The 25,482-nt window shown below is 38.6% G+C and overlaps 1 protein-coding gene across 11 annotated transcripts in view; it reads left to right on the plus strand.

Annotated features, from left to right (window-relative positions):
• Window positions 1–1,148: 1,148 nt before the first annotated feature.
• The window catches only part of LOC149843588 (uncharacterized), a 94,597-nt gene continuing 70,263 nt past the window's right edge, over window positions 1,149–25,482 (plus strand). For 9 of the 11 annotated variants that reach the window (XR_016430906.1, XR_016430907.1, XR_016430908.1 and 6 more), the window contains exon 1: window positions 1,149–1,420. Coding sequence is in view for 6 of the 11 variants with exons in the window: in XM_089999939.1 (XP_089856065.1) it covers window positions 1,298–1,420 (123 nt within the window). In the remaining 5 variants the exon portion in view is untranslated. The remainder of the gene's footprint in view (window positions 1,421–25,482) is intronic. The other 2 variants (XM_089999945.1, XM_089999946.1) reach the window with 1 other exon arrangement.

A 25,482-nucleotide genomic window follows, 5' to 3' on the forward strand; every position in this document is an offset into this window, starting at 1 on the left:
ATTTGAGTTTATATTCAGATGTAAGACTGTATAGCGAATCCAAATCCAATTATTATTTGGATGCACTTTACCGAATCCAGCTAAGCAGATTTGGATCTGGTTGGGTATCTGGACCAAAACCAAACCTTTGATTTAAGAACTTGGCAATTCAATGATTAGCAGTCTGTATAAACAAATTTGTAGGTGCACTAGGTTTCTGTTGGATTCAAATTTCAACACATGGTTGAGCCCAACTGGTTTTGGGTGTGAGCCCAGATTTGGTCTATCGTATCGGGGATCAATGTTTGATTTGAGTTTGAGCCTGGGACTAGGTCTGGACCTTGTTCCATGTCTAGGTCTATGGATCAATTATGTGGACTTTCATGTATGGAATCCCGAGTCTCACGTCATAAGTTCGTAATATAGGAATCCTGATTCTCACGTTATAAGATCCTAATTTTCATAATATAGGAATTCCAATTCTCTTAGATGGGAACCTCAATTTCATTGACATAGGAATCCAGTTCCTCTTGCATGGGAATGCTGGTTCTCACAACTAAGAATTTTGATTCTTTGAGTAATTCCAATTCCTTTCAAGAATCATGTTAATTTTTCTTACGAACCTTGAAGTCTTTGTTCACATGATTTCACATATTGCCTTTTAGGGCATGTTTGGTAACCTCTCCTGATATGCAGAATCTCATGCAAATGAGACAATGAATCTCATTTGCACAACTAACCAAACATTGGAAAATGCAAATGAGGAACCGAATGTAATTCGAATTCACATGAGAGTCACTTCAAATGTGATTGAAATGGAATAACATGAGATGCAATATACTGATTTCTAATGGCTTTTCGATTTATTTAAAAATTCCAAATATCCACTTCTTGATTTCAATCATCACCTGACAACTATGATGCAAGGGTGCACCTCTTCTGAGAAAAACTTGAAAATCCTAAACATGTTTCTGGAGGAAATCTACATTTTAGTAGAGGAATCACAACTTAGGAAATCAATATCAAGATATCCAAACACGCAATAACTAGTGCATGCACAGTGGTACTATCGTAAATTCAAGAACATCCGTACCTTAAAAAACTAGTCGCCTCGCTGGGGCGGTTTCATTTTTCGTATTCTTTATTTTCCCTCTCGCGGGTAGCGCCCTCGCTCGTCCTGTCCCGGTTCTTTCGTTTTCTTTCTTGTAGTTCAAAGAAAGTGAAGAAGCTTCGCGAGGAGCTCAGGGCGCGTGGGGTCTTAGGGTTTCTGTTACGTCGAGGAGTTCCTTCTTTTTCGTTCCTCCGGAACAGAGAACGAATGGGATCCGGTGCTGACGAAGAATTCCCGATGAACCCGCACTCTAATCACCTCCCGTTTCACGATCGACGCCGCACGAAGTACGTCTACGATAACGTCCACGGAAACATTCACCTGGATCCGGTAATCCTTCTCTCTTTCTCTCTTTCGTTTTTTTCTGCTTTGTATTTGATAATCGTATTGCCTTCATCGAGTTTAGTGGAATTCGCGTCGAGTTAATGGAGGAAAACGAGAATTACTATTCTATTTAATCATTAATATGCGGTTGATTGTCGCTTAATCGTGTCAGAAGTGGAAAATTGGCGTTCTTGTTGTATTATTGAGGCGGTTATACTTTACATGGAGAAACATGGAAGAGTAGGTTGGATTTTGAATTATATCGTTAATCTGTAGTTAATGCTGTCTTTCTAGCGTAAACTATGAAAGATTCGGTCTAATTCTTGTTGTGTAGTTGAGTGTGCTACAGTTGCGGTGAATTCGATGAGATTTAGTGTTAAATACTGAAATATAACTGAATCCGTGCAAAAGTATGAACGCTTTGTTCCTTTTTATGTCAATATTTAAATTTTTGTTTGGAACCTGTCAAGAATCAGTGAAACACATTGATAACTAGATTCTTTTTATTTTAACTTGATATCATGGTTTGGAATATTCAAGAGGCCGTGAGCTTTTGAAATTTTTACTTGATAAGTATTACTGTTTCCATTCTTGAGGTGATTATACTCTACATCGGGAAACATAGAAGCGTAGGTCAGATTTTGATTATGTTGTTAGTCTGTAGTTAATCCTTTCTTTTTCTAGTGTAAACTATGAAAAATTCGGTGTAGTTGTTTAGTTGAGTATGCTACAATTGCAGAGAAATTCGATGAAATTTAGTGTTAAATTCTCAAATACAACTGAATCCATGCAAAAAAAAGAACAATTTCCTTGTTTTTGTTTCAATTTGTTTTTTTTTTGGAATCTGTCAAGAACTGGTTAAACTTAAACACATTGATAACTAGAGTCGTTTTCTTTCAACTTAATATTATTGTGTCATAAGTCAAAAGTTTGACGTTCTTGTTACATTATTGAGGCGGTTATACTCTCCATGGAGAAACATGGAAGAGTAGGTCAGATTTTGAATTATATCATTAGTCTGTAGTTAATGCTGTCTTTCCAGTGTAAACTATGAAAGATTCGGTCTAATTGTTGTTGTTTAGTTGAGCTACAGTTGCAGAGAATTCGATGAAATTTAGTGTTAAATACTGAAATATAACTAAATCCATGCAAAAGTATGAATGATTTGTTTTTTTTTATGTCAAGCTTTAAATTTTTGTTTGGAATCTGCCAAGAATCAGTGAAACACATCGATAACTAGATTTTTTTTTCTTTTAACTTAATATTATGATTTGGAATATTCAAGAGTCCGTGAGCTTTTGAACTTTTTACTTGATAAGTATTACTGTTTTCATTCTTGAGGTGATTATACTCATCTGGAAACATAGAAGCGTAGGTTAGATTTTGATTTATGTTGTTAGTCTGTAGTTAATCCTGCATTCCTGCTTTTTCTTGTGTCAACTATGAAAAATTCGGTGTAGTAGTTGTTGTTTGGTTGATTATGCTACAGTTGCAGAGAAATTCAATGAAAATTAGTGTTGAATTTCCAAATACAACTGAATCCATGCAAAAGTATGAACGATTTGCTTTTTGTTTTATTCTTTTGTTGTTTTCTTTTGGAATCTGTCAAGAATTGGTGAAACGCATTGATAACTAGATTCGTTTTCTTTTAACTTAATATTATGGTTTGAAATATTCAATAATCAGTGAGCTTTTGAACTTTTTACTTGGTAAGTATTACTATTTTATTGATTAATATTTTTCCGATAGTATAAATTGAAGAAATTGCAATTGCAGATAGTTTTGGATTTTATTGATTCCTGGATATAGGTGCTGATGATAATTCATGAAATCAGGATCGGTCATGAATATGTTGAAGTTTTGTAAATCCGTATGATATTTATCAATGAGAATGATCGAAAATGATAATAAAAGATGAATTCTTCAATTTTCTAGATCCTAGTCACTACTTTGCCCTTATAGTTTCAGATGGAGATAATTGGATCATAATCCTTGATTTTTGGAAGTGGTCAAAAAGCAACTCTGACACAACATTGGTGGTTAATATTTACCTTGATAGGTGATCAACAGTATAATTGTTGTTACATTTGAAAAATTTCATTTCTGAGCATGAAACTCTCACATGGGTTCTAGAAGGTGGAAAAATATAAAAATATAGAGCTTGCTCACAGATAAAGGAAATATTTTGAACTTTTGTGACATTATTGTAATGAATTAAAATTGCAATTTAAATGTAAATATCATGGTATTTTTAAGATACTTACATTTTGAAAAAGCCGATGATGTCACAAAATGATCATGGTATTGTCATGACAGCTTCTGGGTTAACTTTTTGTTTTTCGTTTGTTAGTATATTCTAAATGTGTTTCTTTTTCTTGTTCCTGCTTTTTCTACATTTTTGTAAAACTTGTAACCCTTTTTTTGTATTGTAAGAAATAAATTTTTATTCTGTAAAATTTTAATATATTTTCTCAAAATGCCTAGATTTTCTCAAGTTTTTTAGGAAAGCCTATAAAATCTTTATAAATTTAGTTACAAATTGAATTTGATATAGATGGGCATAGATAAAAGATTCTTTCTTAATTTGCATTTTATTAGTGTCAAAACAAATAAAATTCTCAACTAATGTCACATGGATGTGGCTGAAGATACGGGGATGCAATTATTTTTATGAAGTTGTCTGTGTAACTAATATCATAGTCACAAATATTAGTATCGGCTATATCTCGGTGAGAGTATTTCTCGTGAATCATGATATTATAGGTTTGGTGATAAATCTCGGAAAAATCTCAAGATCTCATAGCTTAAAAAAACAAAAAATATATAAAAATAACAAAAATAAGTAAGAAAATATCATGTTTAGATAATAAAATACATATATGATAAAAGAAATAAGTAAAAATGCAAAATAAAGAAGAAAACACATTTACGATGTGGAAAATAAATAAAACAGTAACAATAATTGATAATATCGAGCTATTATCAAATTGGTGATATTTTCAAAATACTGCGACAATTTACCTATAATATCATTTGCTGAAAATACAACGATAATATCGCAATATTTTGAAAATATCACCGATATCTGTGTCTATGACTAATATACAAAGGGATACGGGACGAGATTCAAAATGGAATATCCATGTGACATACTTCTCGGTTCATTGCCATGATGCCATCAAAGAAGTAAGGGATATACAATCTCTTCTATTCACATCTGTGTTCTGATCAAGCAAATTGAGGATGCTTGCATCAAAGAGTAGAATGTGGATAGATTCCGAGATTAGGAGTAATGGTCATTGTAAGGCCAATTTAGTTTATTGAATTTCTAGGAAGAACCACGATGCCAAATCTTCAACATAGCATTTTATCTTTTATGCATTACCTGATTGAGTTGTTCAATGGTTTCACTTGCACTAACTAACATTTGAAATGTGGACATGGTCATGATTCACCATCCAAATGGTGCACCTCCTGCAGTTATCCTAAACCCTATAAGCTAATTGTAAAAATAGTAAATTTAGTTCTGCTGTTTAACTTAGTAATCATTGGAGCAACTTTTTTATGTACATCTTTTGGACCTTTCTTAACAATTATTACTGGAATGGAAGTATATTTATAAGTTATATTTGACACGATCTGCAAATCTGATTTGGTGGGGAGGATATGGTATGCCATTTACTATGTCAACAGTCAACCCATCCAGGCAGCCTATCAGGAATGATCTAGTTAAAGTCAAGATTTTGCATAATGTGATAAGTTTCTAGATCGTCATGGACATTTCTTGATGGTGGGGGTGGTGTAAAAATCTCTATAAAAAGAGATTTTGTGTATAAACACAATGCTAAAAACATGAAGTGTGCACAAAGGAGAACTCTCACAAGTGCACAAAGGCACGGATACAAATGCACAAGAGCATAACAAATATCAACTTCAATATATTGGGTCTCAAGAGGGGCTTTACAAAAGCATAAGAAAAAGAGAAGGGGAGCACCCCTATTTATACAATGTTGGAGGGGTGGTGGTGGGGGGGGGGGGGGCTCCAACATATACGTTGGAGCCCCTCCAACGGTTATAAATATAACTGTTGGAGGGGGCTCCAACGTCTATGTTGAGCCCCCCCCCCCCCCCCCCCCCCATGTGACAAAAAAAGAAAAGAAAAGCTGAAAAGAATTAAAAGAAAGGAAAATATAGTCATATTCTCAAATGAGAATATGCGCAAAATGAGAAAAGATTGAAATACCCTTTATCAGGTTTTGTAAATATGTTAATATATATACTTAGATAGATACATATACATATATATATATATATGTAAATGTATCTCTCCATATATATATATGAATATATATATAAAAAGATCATTACATTTTTACACCCCCTCTCAAACTTAGGGTGACATAACCGAAAGTTTGCCAAGAAGGAAGTTAAATCTTGGAGAGCACAACGTTTTGGTGAAAAAGTCTGCCAACTGGTATTCTGATGTAACATATGGGAGGTCTGTGGTTTTTCTCAAGTATTTTTCATGAACATAGTGACAGTCCATCTCAATATGCTTCGTGCGCTCATGAAATGTGTGATTTTTGGCAATGTAAATTGCACTTTTATTATCACAACACAGTTTGTGGGCCCTTGAACTTGAACATTCATATCTTCCAGCAAGCTGTGAATCCAAACGATCTCCATGGTAGTAGATGCCATGACTCTATATTCGGCTTCTGTGGATGAAAGTGAGATATTTTGTTGTTTCTTGCATCTCCAAGAAATTAAAGATTCTCCTAAAAAGATGCAAAAACCAGTGGTGGAGTGACGATTATTCGGGTCACCTCCCCAATCAGAGTCATTATAAGCAATTCAATTCAATTCAGAAGAAGATACAAATACCCCCTTGTTTACAATACCCTTTATGTATTTGATGATACGGAGAATGACGCTCATATGAACTGTAGTGGGTGCATGTTGAAATTGACTAGCAACATGTATTGCATGAGAGATATCAGGCCTTGTAATGCTGAGATACGTCAAAGGTCCAACCAGTTGCCTGTAAGGTATGAGATCTTTTAGGGGAATCCCATCATCAATCTTCATCTTCGAACCTACTATTTCAAGAGTTTCACAGACCTTATCATCTGTGATACCTGATCTGTCAAGAATCTTACAAGCAAACTTAGTTTGAGACAAAAAATAACCTCTGTGAGAGTAGACAACCTCAATTCTCAAAAAATATGTCAGAAATCCCAAGTCTGACATTTCAAATTTGGAAGTCAAGATAGATTTAATACTCTTGATTTCTTTGGTATCATCACCTGTTATTAACATATCATCAACATATAACAGTAATATAACAATTCCTGCATAAGATTTCTTAACAAACAATACAGTGTTAGTATAACATGAAGTGAAACCATTTTCAGTCATTACATTGTTAAACCTATCATGCCAAGCTTTGGGAGCTTGTTTCAAAGCACAAAGAGCTTTACGAAGACGAAAAACTTTATTTTTAGGAATTTTCATACCAGGTGGAGCATCCGTGTAAACTTCTTCATTAAGATCACCATTTAAAAATGCATTTTTGACATCCATTTGGTAAATATTTTATTTTCTAATGGAAGCAATGGTTATGAGACATTTGACAATAACCATATGAGCTACTAGAGCAAATGTCTCTTCATAGTCAATTCCGTATTTTTGGCTATACCCTTTAGCTACTAGACGAGCTTTATACCTCTCAAGAGATCCATCACTCTTGGTTTTGACTTTAAACACCCATTGACATCCTATAGTTTTCTTTTCATTGGGAAGCGATTGAAATTCCCAAGTGTTGGCTTTCCTAAGCGCTTTGAGTTCACTTTCCATGGCTTCTCTCCATTCAATACAACGCTTGACATCTTCAAAATTTTTTGTTTTAAAATATGAGTGAATGACACTTAAGCAAGCCCGATATTTAGGAGAGAAAGAATCAAAGGAGACGAATCTAGGGGAGTTTTTCTAGTTCTTTCGGTTCTTCTAGGATTTGAATCATCCGTGGAGATAGATTCGCTAGGTTCACTATATCGTTCAATAGCACTTCTAAAGGTGCGTCTATCTCTATGAGTATAAGTGATAGGGTCTCTAGATATATTTTCTTCTCGAGAGATAGTAGGGTTAGAGTTATTGTTGATTTCAACCACTTCATTGTCACTGCTATATGTTGATTCATCATCACTAGAGATATCATCATCTTTAGATAATAGATCAAAGAGAAACAAATAGTCGACATTTTCTAAATGAGATTCATTCTTTTCAAAACCACTATCATTTTCCAAAAACGTAACATTCCTTGAGACATATAACTTATCATTCTTAAAATCATAACATCGAAACCCTTTTTGGGTTTCGGAATAGCCAAAAAAAGCATAAGGAATGACTTTTGGGGAGAGTTTATTGTTTTATCTGTAAGGACAAAGCACTTACAACAAAAAACTCTTAATCTATTATAATCGGGTTTTTTTTCATATAGAGCCTTAAACAGAGAAATTTTATCTAAATTTTTGGATGAAAGACGATTAATAAGATAAACGGAAGCAAGAGCTTCCTTGGCCCAATTTTTTTTTGGAATACTTTGAGAAATAAGAAGGGTTCTAGTGGTTTCAATGATATGCCTATGCTTCCTTTCGGCCAAACCATTTTGTTGTGGGGTCTTAGGACACGATCTTTGATGGACAATACCATAGTCTTCAAGATATTTTTTAAATTCGTTAGAGAGATATTTTCCTTCGGAATCGGTCCTAAATATATTTAAATTACTATTAAATTGATTTTCGATTATCATATGATATGATTTAAAACATGAAAAAACTTCATGCTTATGTTTAAGAAAATAAATCCAACAATATCGTAAAAAATCATACACAAAAATCACACAATAGACAAAACCTCCCTTTGATATAACGGGTGCCGGTCCCCAAACATCCGAATGAACAATTTCAAAAGGTTTAGTGGTAAACATAGATCTTTGTTCAAAAGGCATACTTCTCATTTTTTCAAGAATGCAATCATTACAAGCGAGTATTTTTACAAAGATTTCTAGTAAAGTCCAAATAAGACAACTTGGTGATATTGGGATGACCAAGTCTTTTGTGCCAAACATTTATGTCTTTATGTTGGGCTATATTATAAAAAGGGTTTTTTGGACTTTGAAGAGAGTCCACATAGTATAAGTCTCTCTTCCTAGAGCCTTCCCCAATTAACCTCTCGGATCGGTGATCCTGTATTAAACATTTATTAGATGAGAATTGAATGCCACACCCAAGGTCTGAGAGTTGAGAGACAAAAAAGTAAATTTAAATTCAATTTTGGTATAAACCTAATTTTTGGAATAAAGAGGTTTTGAGTTTCAAAATTTCAAATTCCCTTAATTTCAAGAGAACTGCCATCCGCGGTTCAAACAAAAGATGGTGATGAACTTTCAAAATATTCGGAAAGAGAGAAAATGCTTGAAGACATATGAAATGAAGCACCAGAATCTAAAAGCCAAGAAGTTTTACCTGGAGGAGACAGAGTAGACACAACGGTACTGGAAATAGCCCCCTTAAGAAGAGGTTGAAGAGCTTTCACAATTTGATTTAGAGATAGAGCTCCATTTGTAGATTCCTCTTTTTGTGGTTGAGATGTGGTGGCCATTGCTAGCAATTTCTTCCGGTTAGGACAAACCGGTTTGATATGACCTGGTTCTTTGTAAAAGTGACACACAACTTTGCTATAGTCCCTTCTTCCACCTTCTCCAAGCAACCTTGCTTTGATACCATGTAAAAATCTCTATAAAAAGAGATTTTGTGTATAAACACAATGCTAAAAACACGAAGTGTGCACAAAGGCACAAAGGAGAACTCTCACAAGTGCACATATACAAATGCACAAGAGTATACAAAATATCAACTTCAATATATTGGGTCCCAAGAGGGGCTTTACAAAAGCATAAGAAAAAGAGAAGGGGAGCACCCCTATTTATACAATGTTGGAGGAGTGGTGGTGGTGGTGGTGGTGGTGTGTGTGTGGGGGGCTCCAACATATACGTTGGAGCCCCCCCCCCTATGCGACACAAAAAATAAAAACAAAAAAAAAAGAAAAGATAAAAAGAATTAAAAGAAAGAAAAATACAGTCATATTCTTAAATGAGAATATGCACAAATTGAGAAAAGACTGAAATACCCTTTATTGGGTTTTGTAAATATATTAATATATATATATATATATATATATATATATATATATATATATATATATATATATAGATCATTACATTTTAACAGGTGGTACCACAAATGGTCATATTTTGGATGTTGTTTGAATGGAAGAAATGGCCAAACTTAGAATGTTTGAAAAGAGATTGGCTGAAGAGCCAAGCAAAACATCATATAGTGTTTGAAAACCAAGTGACTCAGGAGTTGACTTGTGACTTGGTCTGGTCAACTCTGAGTCGGTCGGATTTTGTTAACTTTTAACTTTAAATAAGTGTAGTGCATTAAATTTCATATAAATAGCAAAAAGGTTATTACTTGTAAAATCAAGATATAAGGCAAAGTCAAATAATATCATGTCAAGCTACAACTAAGCTACATTTACTTATCTAGTAATAAGAAATTGAACAACTAAGCTAGTGTATAACTGCATATTGTTGGACATGCATCATGACTAACTATCAAGATTAATGATCAAAACAAAAACAACAAATACAAGCATTAAAATTCATCCACTAAGAATATCAATTAATAACATCACAATTTAAGAAAAATATTTGTAAAATAAATGGTCAAATTTATCAGAAATATACATAAATATAAATATTATATATATATATATATATATATATATATATATATATATATATATATATATATATATATATATAGAGAGAGAGAGAGAGAGAGAGAGAGAGAGAGAGAGAGTTTGACTTGGCTGGGTCGAACTATGAGTCTATGACAACCAAGTTATTTGACTCAGCCGAGTCCAACTATGACTTGGCCGAGTCTTGCATGGTTTCGCTAGTTCCCGATCCATTCACTGGTTAATCCAGTAAATAAATGGGCTGGGCCAAGTAGAACGAATCAACAAGCTGATGTGTAGGGTTTTAAAACATTGCATTGTTATCTTTATTGTGAAAAATCTTGAGTATTTATGTATTTATTGTTATTCTGGTACCAACTGTTTAATATTTATTTATTTGTTTATAGTTATTATTTGCTTTGGAGGCGCTTGCCCATGGAAAATGGGTACTGGAAAGCTGTTGAGAAACATCCCTGGCCTATTATTTTCACTAGTTTGGTCCAATTTTTATAAGCCACAATAATATCCAAGGATTTGGAAAATAAAAAACAACAAAGAAAGTTAAATTTGGTTTTATGTTGCATCAAGGTGCCATGTTTAAGCTTTCTAGCATACATTATGTGATTGAAATGATATTAGCTGTGAAGTCAATAAATTACAGGCCAGATGGCCACTTGTGATCATATTATGGACTTTGATGGTCAGGGATAACAAAATGCATTGAAGTCAATGCCAAACTTATCTAGGTTTTATTTTTGGCTTTCAATAGTTTACAAGCAGTAGTGCAGAGATATGGAAAACACCAATGTTATTAGTATCGGTCCGTATCGGCCGGTACACATCATATCTGTAATGAAACCAAGAGCTCTCCACACACCTCAAACAAGAGGCAAATACAAAACCTAAAAAAGGCAAAAAGCACAATAGCCACTTTGGGGCTTAGAGGAACACACAACGACGTAAACAATAATCTTTATTCAATATCAAATGCACACAAAATGCATTACATTACAAGGGGCTCTAGGCCCATATTTATATACAAAGAGGGAGTGATGCTCCAAGAAATAGCTATTGGGGGCTCCCCAATGGCTAGAAATCTAGCCGTTGGGAGCTCCCAACAACTATAATATTGTTGTATTTTCAAGGACAAAAATGCTCTTGACAATAGAACAATGTACAATAAAATAAAAACAATAAAAAAAGGGGTGACACCTATTATAGTGGTCAAAAGACCAAAAATACCCCTAAACTGTGATACATATTACAGTTACACATGTCTATGTGTGTGCGTGTGTGTATATATATAACAACTACCTATATTATTTAACACCCTCTCAAACTCACGAGAGTTTGCCAAGCGGAAAGTGGAATCTGGAGGACAATAGTACCTTAGTGAAGAAGTCCGTTAGTCGATACTCAAATGACACATATGGTAAAGTGATGGTCTTCTTTAGGAATTCTTCACGAACATAATGAAATCCATTTCAATATGCTTTGTTCGCTCATGAAATGTATGATTGATTGCAATATAGATGGCGCTCTTGTTATCACAATATAACTTTGAGGGTGCAAATATGAAAACCCTCAAATATTCGAGTAATTGTCGCAACCACACCAATTCGGAAGTCGTAGTGGCCATGACTAAGAAAGTAGATCCATGTGTGCCTAGTATAATCATCTACAAAAATTACATAATAAGAAACTCCTTCATTGGACATAACTGGTGTCAGTCCCTATACATCCGAATGTATTAACTCAGAAGGTTCTTTAAATACAAATTGTCTATTTCAAAAGGTAGAAATTTCATTTTTCCAAATATGCAATCTTTATAAGTCAAATCCTTTTCATTACAATTTTCAAGAAAAGGGAATACATACATTTTTGATATGCTTGGATGTCCTAATCTCTTATGCCAATGTTCAATAGTTTTCCTTTCAACAAAACTACAAAAAATTTGATTTGATAGTTCCAAGTTGTACATATAGTAGAAGTCTCCTCTTCTATGGCCTCACCCAATCGACTTCTTAGATTGAAGATCCTGTACCAAGCAATCATTAGATGAAAATGTGACCTCACACCCATGGTCAGTAATTTAAGAAACAAATAATAGGTTTAGGTTAAATTTGGGTACTACTCTAATGTTTGAGATATAAAAGTTTTGATTATTTTTAGAAAAACTTTTCAAAGTTCCCAAACTTTTAATTTTTAAAGATGTTCCATTGGTGATTGAAATATAAGAATAATTTGAGTCAATTAAACATTTGGATAGTAAGGACTCGTTTAGAGTAATATGAAAAGAGATACCAGAATCAAGAATCCAAGAGTTCTTACCGAGGTCCACGTATGTTGATACAACCTCACCGGAGAGAGAAGATTGACCTTTGATTAGTGGTTGAAGTATTTTCATGAGTTGAGCAAAGGAGACATTCTTGGAACCTTCGTCTATGCCACTCTTTTCTCTTGATGATCCCATAGAGGCCACTTTCATTTCATTTCTCCTTTTTGGGCAAAATGGCTTGTGTAATGAGATATGCGGAAAGACAAAGAGTGCGATAAACACTTACAACATCCACCAATGGACAAACAAAAAGGGGTAACACCCAAAACCACAAAGAGACAACACAACATAAAAATATAAATGTCTCTTATTGAAAAGAGAGAGAGAGCTCTCAAGAGTAAAGAATACAAGAGGGGGGCACCCCTATATATACAAAAAGAAAGGGAGAGAGGGGTGGCCTTATGGCCTAAAAAGAAGTGCCACAAAGGGGGCTCCCCATGGAGTCGTTGGGAGCCCCCAACGGTCACAAATGTGACCGTTGGGGGCCCCATCGACTCAATGGTGGGCCCCCTTATGTGGGTAAAAAAACAAAAAAGAAAAAAGAAAAAGAAAAAGAAAAAGAAAGTGTAAAATAAATACAAGAAAAGAGGAAAATAACAATTACCCCTATCGGGTACTTGTAAAATAACTAAAATACCCCTATTGGGTATATTAGACAATATATATAGATTACATGTATTTTAACACCCTCCCTCAAGCTTTACAGGGATATAACCGAAAGCTTGTTAAGGAGAAACAAAAAACGAGGAGCAACAAGGGCTTTAGTGAAGAAGTCCGCCAACTGGAACTCGGATGTGACGTAAGGCAGTGCTATGATTCCTCTTAGGTATTCATCACATATGTAATGGCAGTCCATCTTGATGTGCTTAGTACGCTCATGGAAGGTGTGATTGCTTGCAATATAAATTATGCTTTTGTTGTCACAACACATCTTCGAAGGAGTAGAGATGACAATGCCCATATCACTGAGGAGACTTCTTAGCCATATAAGTTTCATAGTTGTAGTGGCCATAGCACGATATTCCGCTTCCGTTGAGGACAAAGATACTTTGTGCTGCTTCTTGCATCTCCAAGAAATCATAGTCACCTAAGAAAACACAAAAACCCGTAGTTGAGACTCTGTCATTGGGATTTCCTCCTCAATCAGCATCAGTATAAGAAATTAAATCAAGTGATGAAGAGGAGAAAAGAAAAACTCCCTTAGATATGGTGTTTTTGTTGTATCTGACAATCCTTAAGACTGCACTCATGTGCACGGTTGTAGGTGCATGTTGAAACTGACTGACAGAGTGGACAACATGAGCTATGTCTGGCCGAGTGATGGATAAGTAGGTTAGAGACCCAACAAGTTGACGGTAGGGAGTAGGATCCTCGAGAGGTGTTCCATCTTCCAATCTTAACTTTGCATTGATGACTTCAGGGGTTTCTGTCTTCTTATCATCGGAGATACCAGACTTGGAACAAATGTCAGCAACAAGTTTCATCTGAGAGAGAATGTACCCTCGAGGAGAGTACGCCACTTCAATTCCTAAAAAATATCTTAAGAAACCAAGGTCAGACATGTCAAAATTTTCTTTTAAAACTTTCTTAATATCATTAATTCCTTGCTCATCACTTCCAGTGATGATCATATCATCAACATAAAGTAGTAGAATAACTACTGAAGACCTTGCACTTTTCACAAACAAAGAAGTGTCAGTATAACATGAACGAAAATTCAAACTTGTCATTAAATTACTAAATCTATCATGCCAAGCCTTCGGAGCTTGTTTCAAACCATATAATGCCTTTTTAAGTTTGAGAATTTTATTTTTCCCCATACGTACTCCTGGTGGAGGATCCATGTAAACCTCTTCATTTAATTCGCCATTTAGGAATGCATTCTTAACATCTAGTTGATAGATAGGTCATTTTTTAACTGACGCAACAACGATAAGAGTCCTAACACTAGTCATCCTAGCTACGGGTGCGAAAGTTTCTTCATTGTCTATACCGTATTCTTGAGCGTATCCTTTTGCTACTAATCGGGCTTTATAACGTTCTAATGAATAATCACTTTTAGTTTTAATTTTGAAGACCCATCTACTTCCAATCAATCTCTTTTCAGTGGGTAATGAAGTTATTTCCCAAGTTTTTGCCTTTTCAAGGGCACTAAGCTCTAAGTTCATGGCTTCGACCCATTGGGGGATGTTTTTGGCTTCATTATAATGTGAAGGTTCATGAAATGCGTGTAACGCAATTAGACACGCTCTATATCTTGGAGTTAGAGACTCATAGGAAACAAACCTATTAGGAGGATTGGAGATTCGGCCGGATCTCCTTAAAGAGGTTTCTTCTATGTTGGACCCTTGAGAGTATTTTTTTAAGGCGCTCATTTGAGCTTGTTGACCACGCCTAACATAGGTTTGGATTGGTCTATCACTTTTATTTTCAACATTGTTAAGAGGAATATCCTCTAGGTCATTTAACGACTCATTAGAGATTTCCTCTTCTTGAGGAGTCTCATCTTCTTGGGAGAGAAGATCAAATAAGAAATCATATTCACTTACGTCAATATCTTTAGTTTTCATAAAACCATTTTCATTTTCCAAAAAGGTTACATCTTTGGATACATAGAGTTTGTTATTTTTTAAGTCAAAACATCTAAAACCCTTTTGATTTTCTCCATATCCTAAGAAAACGCATTCAATAGCTTTAGGAAATAATTTGTCTCTTTTATGTGTAAGGACAAAACATTTACACCCAAAAATTCTTAATGTATTGAAATAAGGTGTTCTTTCAAATAGTTTTTCATATGGAGATGTATTTTGTAAGGATGAAGATATCATTCTATTTATCAAGTACGTTGAGGTTAAGGCGACTTCGGCCCAAAAACTCTTTGGAATTTCCTTGGAAATAAGGAGAGTCCTAGTGGTTTCCATGATGTGTCTATGTTTTCTTTCGGCTAAACCATTTTGTTGAGGAGTCCTTGGACACGATCTTTGATGACAAATTCCATTTATTTCTAAATACTTTTGAAATTCATTTGATAAATATTCTCCACCCGAATCGGATCTAAGAGTAGAGATATTACTTGAAAATTGATTTTTGACTATCATATGAAATTTCTTGAAGAAGTCAAAGACTTCGGATTTTAAATTGAGAAAGTAGATCCACACATACCTAGTGTAGTCATCAATGAAAGTAACGTAATAGGAGTATCCTCCTTTAGACATGACTGGAGAAGGACCCCAAACGTCCGAATGGACTAACTCAAATGGTCTTTTGGACATAAAAGTTCGATTTGGAAAAGGAGTGAATTTCATTTTGCCAAAAATACAACTCTTGCAAACAAAATGTTTCTCATTACAATTTTTTTTTCCAAATGGAAAGGAGTACATTTTTGAGAAACTTGGATGTCCAAGTCTTTGATGCCAAATTTTAATATTTTTATCTTGGACATGGTTATAAAAAAGAGTTAGTGGGAAGTTTCAAGTTGCTCATGTAATAGAGATCTCCCCTCCTATGGCCTTGCCCAATCTGCTTCCCGGACCGGAGATCCTGTATAGAGCAATCCTTAGTTGAGAAGGAGATTTCACATCCATGATCACATATTTGAGCAACAGAGAGGAGATTTAAATTAAGTTGAGGTACCACTCTCACGTTTGGCACAAAGAAATCTTTGAAAAAATTTAAAGTTCCAAAACTTTTTACTTGTAAAGATGTACCATCGGCAGTTAAAATATAGGAGTTTTTAGAGTTATTACACAAGTCAGAAAGCCCATTTTCAAGAGGGGTCATATGAAAGGAAGCTCCAGAATCAAGGATCCAAGAAGACATACCTGGAGGAGAGGAAGAAGCTATGACGGCACCCGAGGTTGATGGTATCTTGAGTAGAGTTTGTAGTGCTTCTGATAGTTGAGCAAGAGAGAAATACTCCTTCCCTTTGATAGTTTCCTCTTTTTTTTGAGTAGCTTCTTCAACGGAGGCAACCTTATTTTTAGGTGCTTCATTCAACTTGGGACAATTAGGTCTTATATGACCCGGTTCTTGGCAATGATGGCAAATGGCTTTTCTATATTTGCCATTATAATTATTTTGCCTTCCAAAGTGTGGAGGCTTATAGGCTTTCACATGGTTGCTGGGTTTTGATACGGCCAAAACGTCATCTCCTCCTTTAATCATGCAAAGACGAGTTTCTTCTTGACATATTTCGGCTATGACATCTTCCAAGGGAAGATGCTTAGATCTATGAAGAAGGGAAGATCTAACTTGTTCATATTCGGGCCTAAGCCCATGTAGAAATTGTGTATGCTCTGATACCATGTAATGAGATATGCGGAAAGACAAAGAGTGCGATAAACACTTACAACATCTACCAATGGACAAACAAAAAGGGGTAACACCGAAAACCACAAAGAGACAACACAACATAAAAATATAAATGTCTCTTATTGAAAAGAGAGAGAGAGAGAGCTCTCAAGAGTAAAGAATACAAGAGGGGGGCACCCCTATATATACAAAAAAAGGGAGAGAGGGGCGGCCTTATGGCCTAAAAAGAAGTGCCACAAAGGGGGCTCCCCATGGAGTCGTTGGGAGCCCCCAACGGTCACAAATGTGACCGTTGGGGGCCCCATCGACTCAATGGTGGGCCCCCTTATGTGGGTAAAAAAACAAAAAATAAAAAAGAAAAAGAAAGTGTAAAATAAATACAAGAAAAGAGGAAAATAACAAGTACCCCTATCGGGTACTTGTGAAATGACTAAAATACCCCTATTGGGTATATTAGACAATATATATATAGATTATATGTATTTTAACAGCTTGATGTGGCCAGTTCTTTGCAAAAGTGACATATTATCTTACCACTTCTCTTGTATTCATAGTTATTTGAATTTCTTTTGTAATCATTTAAGCTCTTCGCATAATCACTTGAGTTCCTTCCGTAGTCATTTTGGCCTCTTCCAAAGTGAGGAGGCCTATATGCTTTTGTATGATTCTCGGGTCTTGATATATCAAGCACCGATTTTTCGTCTTTGGTAGATGAACTTTTCTTCAATTTATTATCTTCCATAGTTAGCTCTTCTAAAGTTTCTACTATGGAAGGAACACCTCCTCTATGAAGAAGGGCCGATTTTGTTCCTTCAAATTCGGGCCTAAGCCCATTTATGGAATGATAAAAATGCTCTAAGTTGATTTGCTTTTCTCGGAGTTTAATGTCAAGTGGACAATGCCACTTAGGCTCCAAGAGAGCCAACTCATCCCAAAGGAGAGAGAGAGAGAGAGAGAGAGAGAGAGAGAGAGAGAGATAGAGCATTGTAATATTCTCTTATGCTCCTTGGGTCGTGGTTCTTTCTTTCTTTTGAAGATTACATATATTAGCTACATTTCTTAAAGAATACATATCTTGGAGATAGTTCCAAGCATCACTAGCAAATTCAAACTTTGCTAAGCTAGAACATTTCTATATTTCAATACTATTAATGAGCCATCCCATGATTTTGGAATGACCCATCTTCCACTTCTTCCATCTATTTTTATAGTCGGCAATGACTTCTTTTATCTCATCTCCTTGAAGTGCAATTTCTTTGTTGTTTTTATTCTTGGACACGAGCTTTGGTCCTTTTCGGATCCATCTACCAAACTCCATAGACCCCTTTCCCAAATCTTGTGTTTTACTATGGACCCCCACATCACATAGTTTGTGTCATTGAGCCTCATGTGTATGGTGACAATCACTTCTCGTTTATCCTCCATAGGTATAAGAAGAGAGAGAGAGGAAGATAGATAGATAGATAGGAAGAAAAAGAAGATGAAGGCAAAATTCTTTTGAGCACCACGAGTCCACGATCATACGATCAACGATCTCACGTCCACACACACGATCAAAATAACAATGGCTCTGATACCACATAATGAAATCAAGAACTCTCCACACACCTCAAACTTAAGGGCTTAAAGGAACACACAACAACATAAACAATAATCTTTATTCAATATCAAATGCACACAAAATGCATTACATTACAAGGAGCTCAAGGCCCATATTTATATACAAAGAGGGAGTGATGCTCCAAGAAATAGTTGTTGGGGGCTTCCCAATTGACTAGAAATGGAGCTCCCAACAACTATAATATTGTTGTACTATCAAGGACAAAAATGCCCGTGACAATACAACAATGTACAATAAAATAAAAATAATAAAAAAACAAAAGGGAGTGACACCTATTATAATGGTCAAAAGACCAAAATATCTCTGAACTGTGATACATATTACAATTACACACTGTCACAGGGATTCACCCAATAGGGTGTCGCACCCGCATCGATGTGACACGGGTGCGGGTGCAGCACTCGGTGTGGTAAAAATGCTGCACCCAGGGTCATATCTGTTCAAAATGGACTCAATCAACTTTGATTGAGTCCATTTCAGACAAAAGAAAAACCTATGAAAGGGGGAGTACCTCGAACCCCCCTCTATTAGAAAAATAAGGGGGGAACCTTGAGTGCCCCCACCCCCAAGGGGTACCTCGAGCGCCCCCCCATTAAAAAAAACAGGGGCTTACCTCAAGCCCCCCCCCCCCCCCCCAAGGGGTACCTCGAGCTCCCTCTCATTAAAAAGAATAGGGGTGGGGTGGGGGGGGGGGGCGCACCTGCACCTGTGACATAGGTTACAAATATCTATGTGTGTGTGCCAATGCTTACATTGCATTTGCGGGTAAAAGAGTAATTGAACAAACATTGAAGAAGACAGTACCTGAGGGTTCGCAAGTAGCGGAGTATTCATTCCATAAGGGTTTATTTGATCCAATCGTACCATGTAATCTTTTAAGAGGCGTTCCGAGTGAGTTATTTCAGTTCCATGGTTTCTTTCCCCGCCCTTGAACTTGAACCAAAGAAATTAAAGTAAAAAAGTAGAAGTAGAGCGATAGATTTGGTTATTTATAGGCAAAAAAGTAGTTCAGTTCATTTTATTTATCCGAATTGAAGTAACAAGAATGAAGTTATCTTTGCTGACATAAACATAATTTCTAATTGTAGTAAGTAGTAAGAATTTCATAACAACTACCCATATTATTTATCAGTATTAGTTGGTACACATCGTATCGGCAAAAAATCGATACGTTGCAAGTCTGAATTGACTATTTTTTAATAAATGTAAAAAATACCAAAGAATATATTTTTAATATTATTTTAAAATTATTTTAATGATTTTAACATGTCACATTATGTGTCACGGGCCTATTTCCTTCAATGGGCCAGCGCGGCGCGACGGTCCTTCCTTACCGCCGCAAGCCTACTCGTCAACTCGCTTGCCGGTCGCGGAAGCTTGTAATCAGAGTGCAAGAGAGCAAGAGAGAATAGAGGGAGAGAAATTGCAATCACAAGAAGCAATCACAACGAAGGTGAACAAAAGAAAGCTCAACGCATTTACTTCATTCACAATTTTGCCCGCAGGCTATTACAGTTCAAGTATACGGGCTGCCCCTTCGGGGTATTGATTCACCTGAATCGGGCAGCTTACATCAGACTCAACAAAAGCAAAACAGACTCTAAGCGCAACTGTACACTGTAAGTCGCAAGGGAACATGCTCCCCCCTTCAAATCATGCGCCGTCCTCGGCGCTATCTGTTTCGTGGTAGGCCCTGACTTCAGTCGGGTAGCGGCTGTTCATTCGAAATGCAGGCTCCCACGTTGGTTCCGCTGTTTCCTCCCACTGCACCAAGTATTTCTTCGCTTGTCCCAAGTAGTTGACCTTGTGGCGAAGGATCTGACTGAGGTGCTTCTCGGCCCGTTGTGCTGCCGGGGCCCTTTGCATGATGGGAGCGCGTTGCGGCACACTGCGTTCCAGGTCTCCATCATCTGGATGGAACTGCTTGAGGTTGCACACGTGGAACACTGGGTGCACCTTGAAGTCTGGGGGCAACTCCAGCTTGTATGCCAGCTTGCCCACCTTCTTTGTGATGGTGAAGGGTCCCTCATACTTTCTGAGTAGTCCGCGGTGCCGCCCACGGAAGATGCCTGTGCGACCAAGATATAACTTCACCAACACTTGGTCCCCAACTTGGAACCCTGCGGGCCGACGGTGTTTGTCCGCCCACTTCTTCATTCTCTTTGTCGCTTTGTGTAAGAATGCCTTCGCTAACTCATTTTGCTCTTGCCAGTCGCGAACAAACTGATAGGCGAATGATGGCCTTCCCTTTTCCTGTGTGGCAAGAGTGTGCGGGGTCAGTGGTTGTTGCCCCGTGGCTATCTCGAACGGACTGTGGCCTGAAGACTCGCTCTTCTGCAGATTATAACAAAACTGTGCCACATCAAGGAGCTTCACCCAATTTTTCTGATTGGCACTAACAAAGTGCCTAAGGTACTGCTCCAGTATCCCGTTGATACGCTCTGTCTGCCCATCTGTCTGCGGATGGAAGCTTGTTGAAAACAGCAACTCAGAGCCAAGTAGCCGAAATACTTCACGTCAGAACTTGCCCGTGAAGCGAGCATCGCGATCACTCACAATGCTCTTTGGTATGCCCCAGTGCTTCACCACATGCTTTACGAACAACTCTGCAGGGCACTCCTTGGAAGCTGGGATGAAGGTGACATACTTTGACAAACGATCCACCACAACCAAAATAGAACTGAGGCCCTCTACCTTTGGCAGACTAACAATAAAGTCCATGGAGATGCTATCCCAAGGATGTTCTGGAATTGGTAGAGGCTCAAGGAGACTGGCAGCCTTCTGGTTTGTCCCCTTATCTTGCTGGCAAATGAGGCATGTCCGCACATACCCCTCAATGTCGTCTCTCATCTGCGGCCAATAGTAGCCGCGCTCAAGGAGTGCTAAGGTCCGCTCCTGACCAGGATGGCCAGCCCATAGTGTATCATGGCACTCCTTGAGTAGCTCTCGGCGAAGGCTTCCTCACCGTGGTACAAAGATGCGTCCCCCTTTTGTTACGAGGAGGCCATCCTGTAGCCAAAATCGCCGAGTCTTCCCTGCCTGCGCCAGAGAAACAAGGTGTTGTGCGGTCGGATCCTGCTGCGTACCCTCGCGGATGCGGCTCAGCAATGCACCCTCCAAATGCACTTCAGAAGACTCCATACGCGCAACTGCCAGTTCAGCCCTACGGCTCAGGGCATCTGCCACAACATTGGTCTTTCCAACCTTGTACTCCAAGGCAAAGTCAAACTCAGCCAAAAACATCTGCCATCGAGCTTGTTTAGGCGTCAACTTCTTTTGTGTCTGAAAATAGCTCGTGGCCACATTGTCCGTCTTGACGACGAACTCGGCACCCAAAAGGTAGTGCTGCCAGGTCCTGAGGTAATACACAATGGCGGTCATCTCACGTTCGTGCACTGTGTAACGCCTCTCTGCATCCTTCAGCTTACGACTCTCATATGCGATCGGATGACCATCTTGCATAATAACTCCGCCAATGGCAAAGTCTGAGGCATCAATGTGGACTTCAAAGGGTCTCGAATGATCAGGCAGTCGCAGCACTGGCTCCCTCACTAAGGCTTTCTTCAAGCCATCGAAGGCATCTTGGCACGCTCCTGTCCAGAGCCATACCCGATTCTTCTTTAACAAATCTGTGAGGGGCGCAACAATGAGAGAATAACCTTTGATGAAACGCCAATAATAGTTTGCCAAACCAAGGAATGACCGCAATTCTGGCACTTTGCTCGGCAGAACCCACTCCTGGATGGCCCTTATCTTCTGCCCATCCATACGCAGCACACCACTCCCCACAACGTGGCCAAGGAAGCTGATCTCCTCCTGCCCGAAGAGACACTTCTCTCGTTTGACACAGAGGTCATTCTTCTTCAGCACCTGAAACACTGTTCGCAAGTGCCCGACATGTTCCTCCATGTTGTTGCTGTAGATCACGATATCATCCAGGTAGACTACCACAAACTTGTCTAAGTAAGGGTAGAAGATCTGGTTCATTAAAGTCGTGAACGTGACTGAAGCATTTGTCAACCCGAATGGCATTACTAGAAATTCGTAAGCACCATAGCGGGTGACGCAAGTTGTTTTCGGCTCATCACCTTCGGCAATCCTCACTTGCTAGTAACCCGATCGCAGATCTAGCTTGGAAAAGATACGGGCACTGCCTAGCTGATCGAACAAGTCCGCTATCAATGGCAATGGGTACTTGTTCTTCACCGTGATCTTATTCAAGGCACGGTAATCCACATATAACCGTCTAGAGCCATCATGTTTCATCTGGAAAAGGACCGGGGCACCAAATGGGGCTTTTGATGGACGAACAATGCCTGCGTCCAACATCTCGTCTAACTACCTGCGCAATTCCTTCAACTCAGCTGGCCCCATACGGTATGGAACCATTGCAGGAGGCTTCGCTCCCGGGGTCAACTCAATCTTGTGGTCGACCTCGCGTCTTGGCGAAAGACGCTTTGGCAATTCCGGGGGCATCACCCCCTGAAACTCCTCCAATAGTGGGGCTAGGGTCGGTGGCACTATTGCTTCCACTTTCCTTTCTTCTGCGCGCACTACCACTAAGAATGTCTGCTCCCCATGCTTGACACCCTTCTTTAGTTGCATTGCCGACAACACCGAAGACTTGTCTTTCTGCGTAAGGCACTGCACTGTGTGGGACATGTCTGACTTCATGATCGTCAGCGTGTTGAATTTTGGCAACATCATAACATTCTGGCTTCGCAGAAACTCCATACCCAAAATCATCTTGAAATCGTCTAGGGGCACCACAAAGAAGTTGGCTTTACCGACCCAACTTCCCACTTGAATAGCCACATCCCTTGCTTCACCAAGGATGTGCTTGGCCTCAGAGTTTACCGTTTTAATGGTCTTCTGCTTTGGCCCATGCTTCAAGCCCAACCGCTCTGCCTCTTCCCGCGAGACAAAGTTGTGTGTAGCCCCGGAGTCTATCATTGCTGAAGTAGACTTTCCATTCATAATAACTTCAGCGTACATAAGTTCCTTACTGACCTGCATGTTTTTAGCTGCACAACTTCTGGCCGCATTGATCGATCGCATGACGCCCATCCTCGGTTGCATGGTCTCAGTGTCACTGCATTCAGTATCGCTGCATTCTTCCTGTGCAACATTGGCTTGTCCGTCGTCCTTTACAAGGCGCTTTGGGCATTGCCGGGCGATATGTCTATCACCACAGAACCAACATGTCACAACCGCACCCTTGTTGCTATTGTTATGCTTTGTGTAGTTCTGTTTCTTTTCGGATTGATGGCGTGTCGACGCCTCACCTTTATCGTTGCGCTGCTCATCCTTCTTGCCTCCGTGGTCAGACTTCTTCCCAACTTTGGTTGATGGGGTAAAAGGCTTGCGCTGAGTGTCAACTAAGCGCTCAACCGCCACATATGCATCTTCCAAAATACGGGGGTTGCTCCTTTCCACTTTAGACTGTGCCTATGGTTGAAGTCCCACAATGAACCAGTTGATCATGTCGTCTTCTGGCATGTTAGGTATCTCCAACATAAGCTTCTGGAACGTTCTGACATAGTCTTGCAACGAACCAGTATGTTTGAGCTCACGAACCATACGGTAAGACTGTCTCTGCGCATTTCTTGGCATGAAGTAGTTGCACAACTCTACTTTGAAGTCATCAAAGGTGTCTATCACACATTGACTCCTCTTCATGTCATTGCGCTTCCGCCTCCACCAAGCAATAGCATCACCATCAAGTAAGGCCGCTGCAGCCTTGATCCTCATATCTTCGAGGGTCACACTCTGGATATCCAAGTAGTCTTCTACTTGGAACAAGAAGTTCTCAATGGCCTTGCTGTCACGAGAACCATTGAATTTTGCGGGTCTAGGTACATCAATCATTGATGGTCTCTCACCATTTCCGCCATTTAGGGTCACCGTCCGCTGCAACGTACGGTTCCTCAACTCAAGATCGGTCACTGTAGTCGTCAATGAAGTGACCTGCCCCATTAGTAAGTTCACCTGCTCTTGCAGGCTCGCCACCACATCATTCAATCCATTGAATGATTCACATGCGCGTGAAATCGCTTCATCATGCGAAGTCACATCTTCCACCAGCTTGTTAACAGTTGCAGCCAACTCTTCTTGGTCTCGAGGTGAACCCATCTCCTCAGCTTCGGCAACTGCCTTGCCTTTGGTGTTGCGCAAGTGTTAATAAGGCGCCACGATGTCTTGCTCACAAATCGCAGTCTGTCGGCGTGTCTGTCGACACCGACTCCGGAGTCCCTTCCCCAACACGAGAACAGGCTCTGGTACCACTTGTCACGGGCCTATTTCCTTCAATGGGCCAGTGCGGCGCGACGGTCTTTCCTTACCGCCACAAGCCTACTCGTCAGCTCGCTTGCCGGTCGCGGAAGCTTGTAATCAGAGTGCAAGAGAGAATAAATGGAGAGAAATTGCAATCACAAGAAGCAATCACAACGAGGGTGAACAAAAGAAAGCTCAACGCATTTACTTCATTCACAATTTTGCCCGCAGGCTATTACAGTTCAAGTATACGGGCTGCCCCTTCGAGGTATTGATTCACCTGAACCGGGCAGCTTACATGAGACTCAACAAAAGCAAAACAGACTCTAAGCGCAACTGTACACTGTAAGTCGCAAGGGAACATTATGATTGATATGTAATAATTTATTATTATTTTTGGGCCGATACAGAACAATTCACTTGAGTATCGGTATCGGCTGATACAGCTGAATTGGTGGCCAAACGATTCAGGGCCGATATGGATACTGACAACATTGGAAAACACAAGCGCTCTTGAAATGAATGGAAAAACTATAGATCTCAAACATCTATTTACCACAAAAATTTAGGAAAAGGTTCTGCCTATCCTCTTCTTGTTAAGAAGACACATTTGGATTGGATCAGATCTTGATCCAATCCATAACACCGCCTAAGGCACGCGCCTCTAGGCGGTGGCATACTTGTAATTACATTTTTTTTTATTATGTATTTTGTAAAATG

Source organism: Nuphar pumila, chromosome 3 (assembly GCF_984573655.1).
Source record: "Nuphar pumila chromosome 3, dmNupPumi1.hap1.1, whole genome shotgun sequence".
NCBI classification, from domain to species: Eukaryota; Viridiplantae; Streptophyta; class Magnoliopsida; order Nymphaeales; family Nymphaeaceae; genus Nuphar; species Nuphar pumila.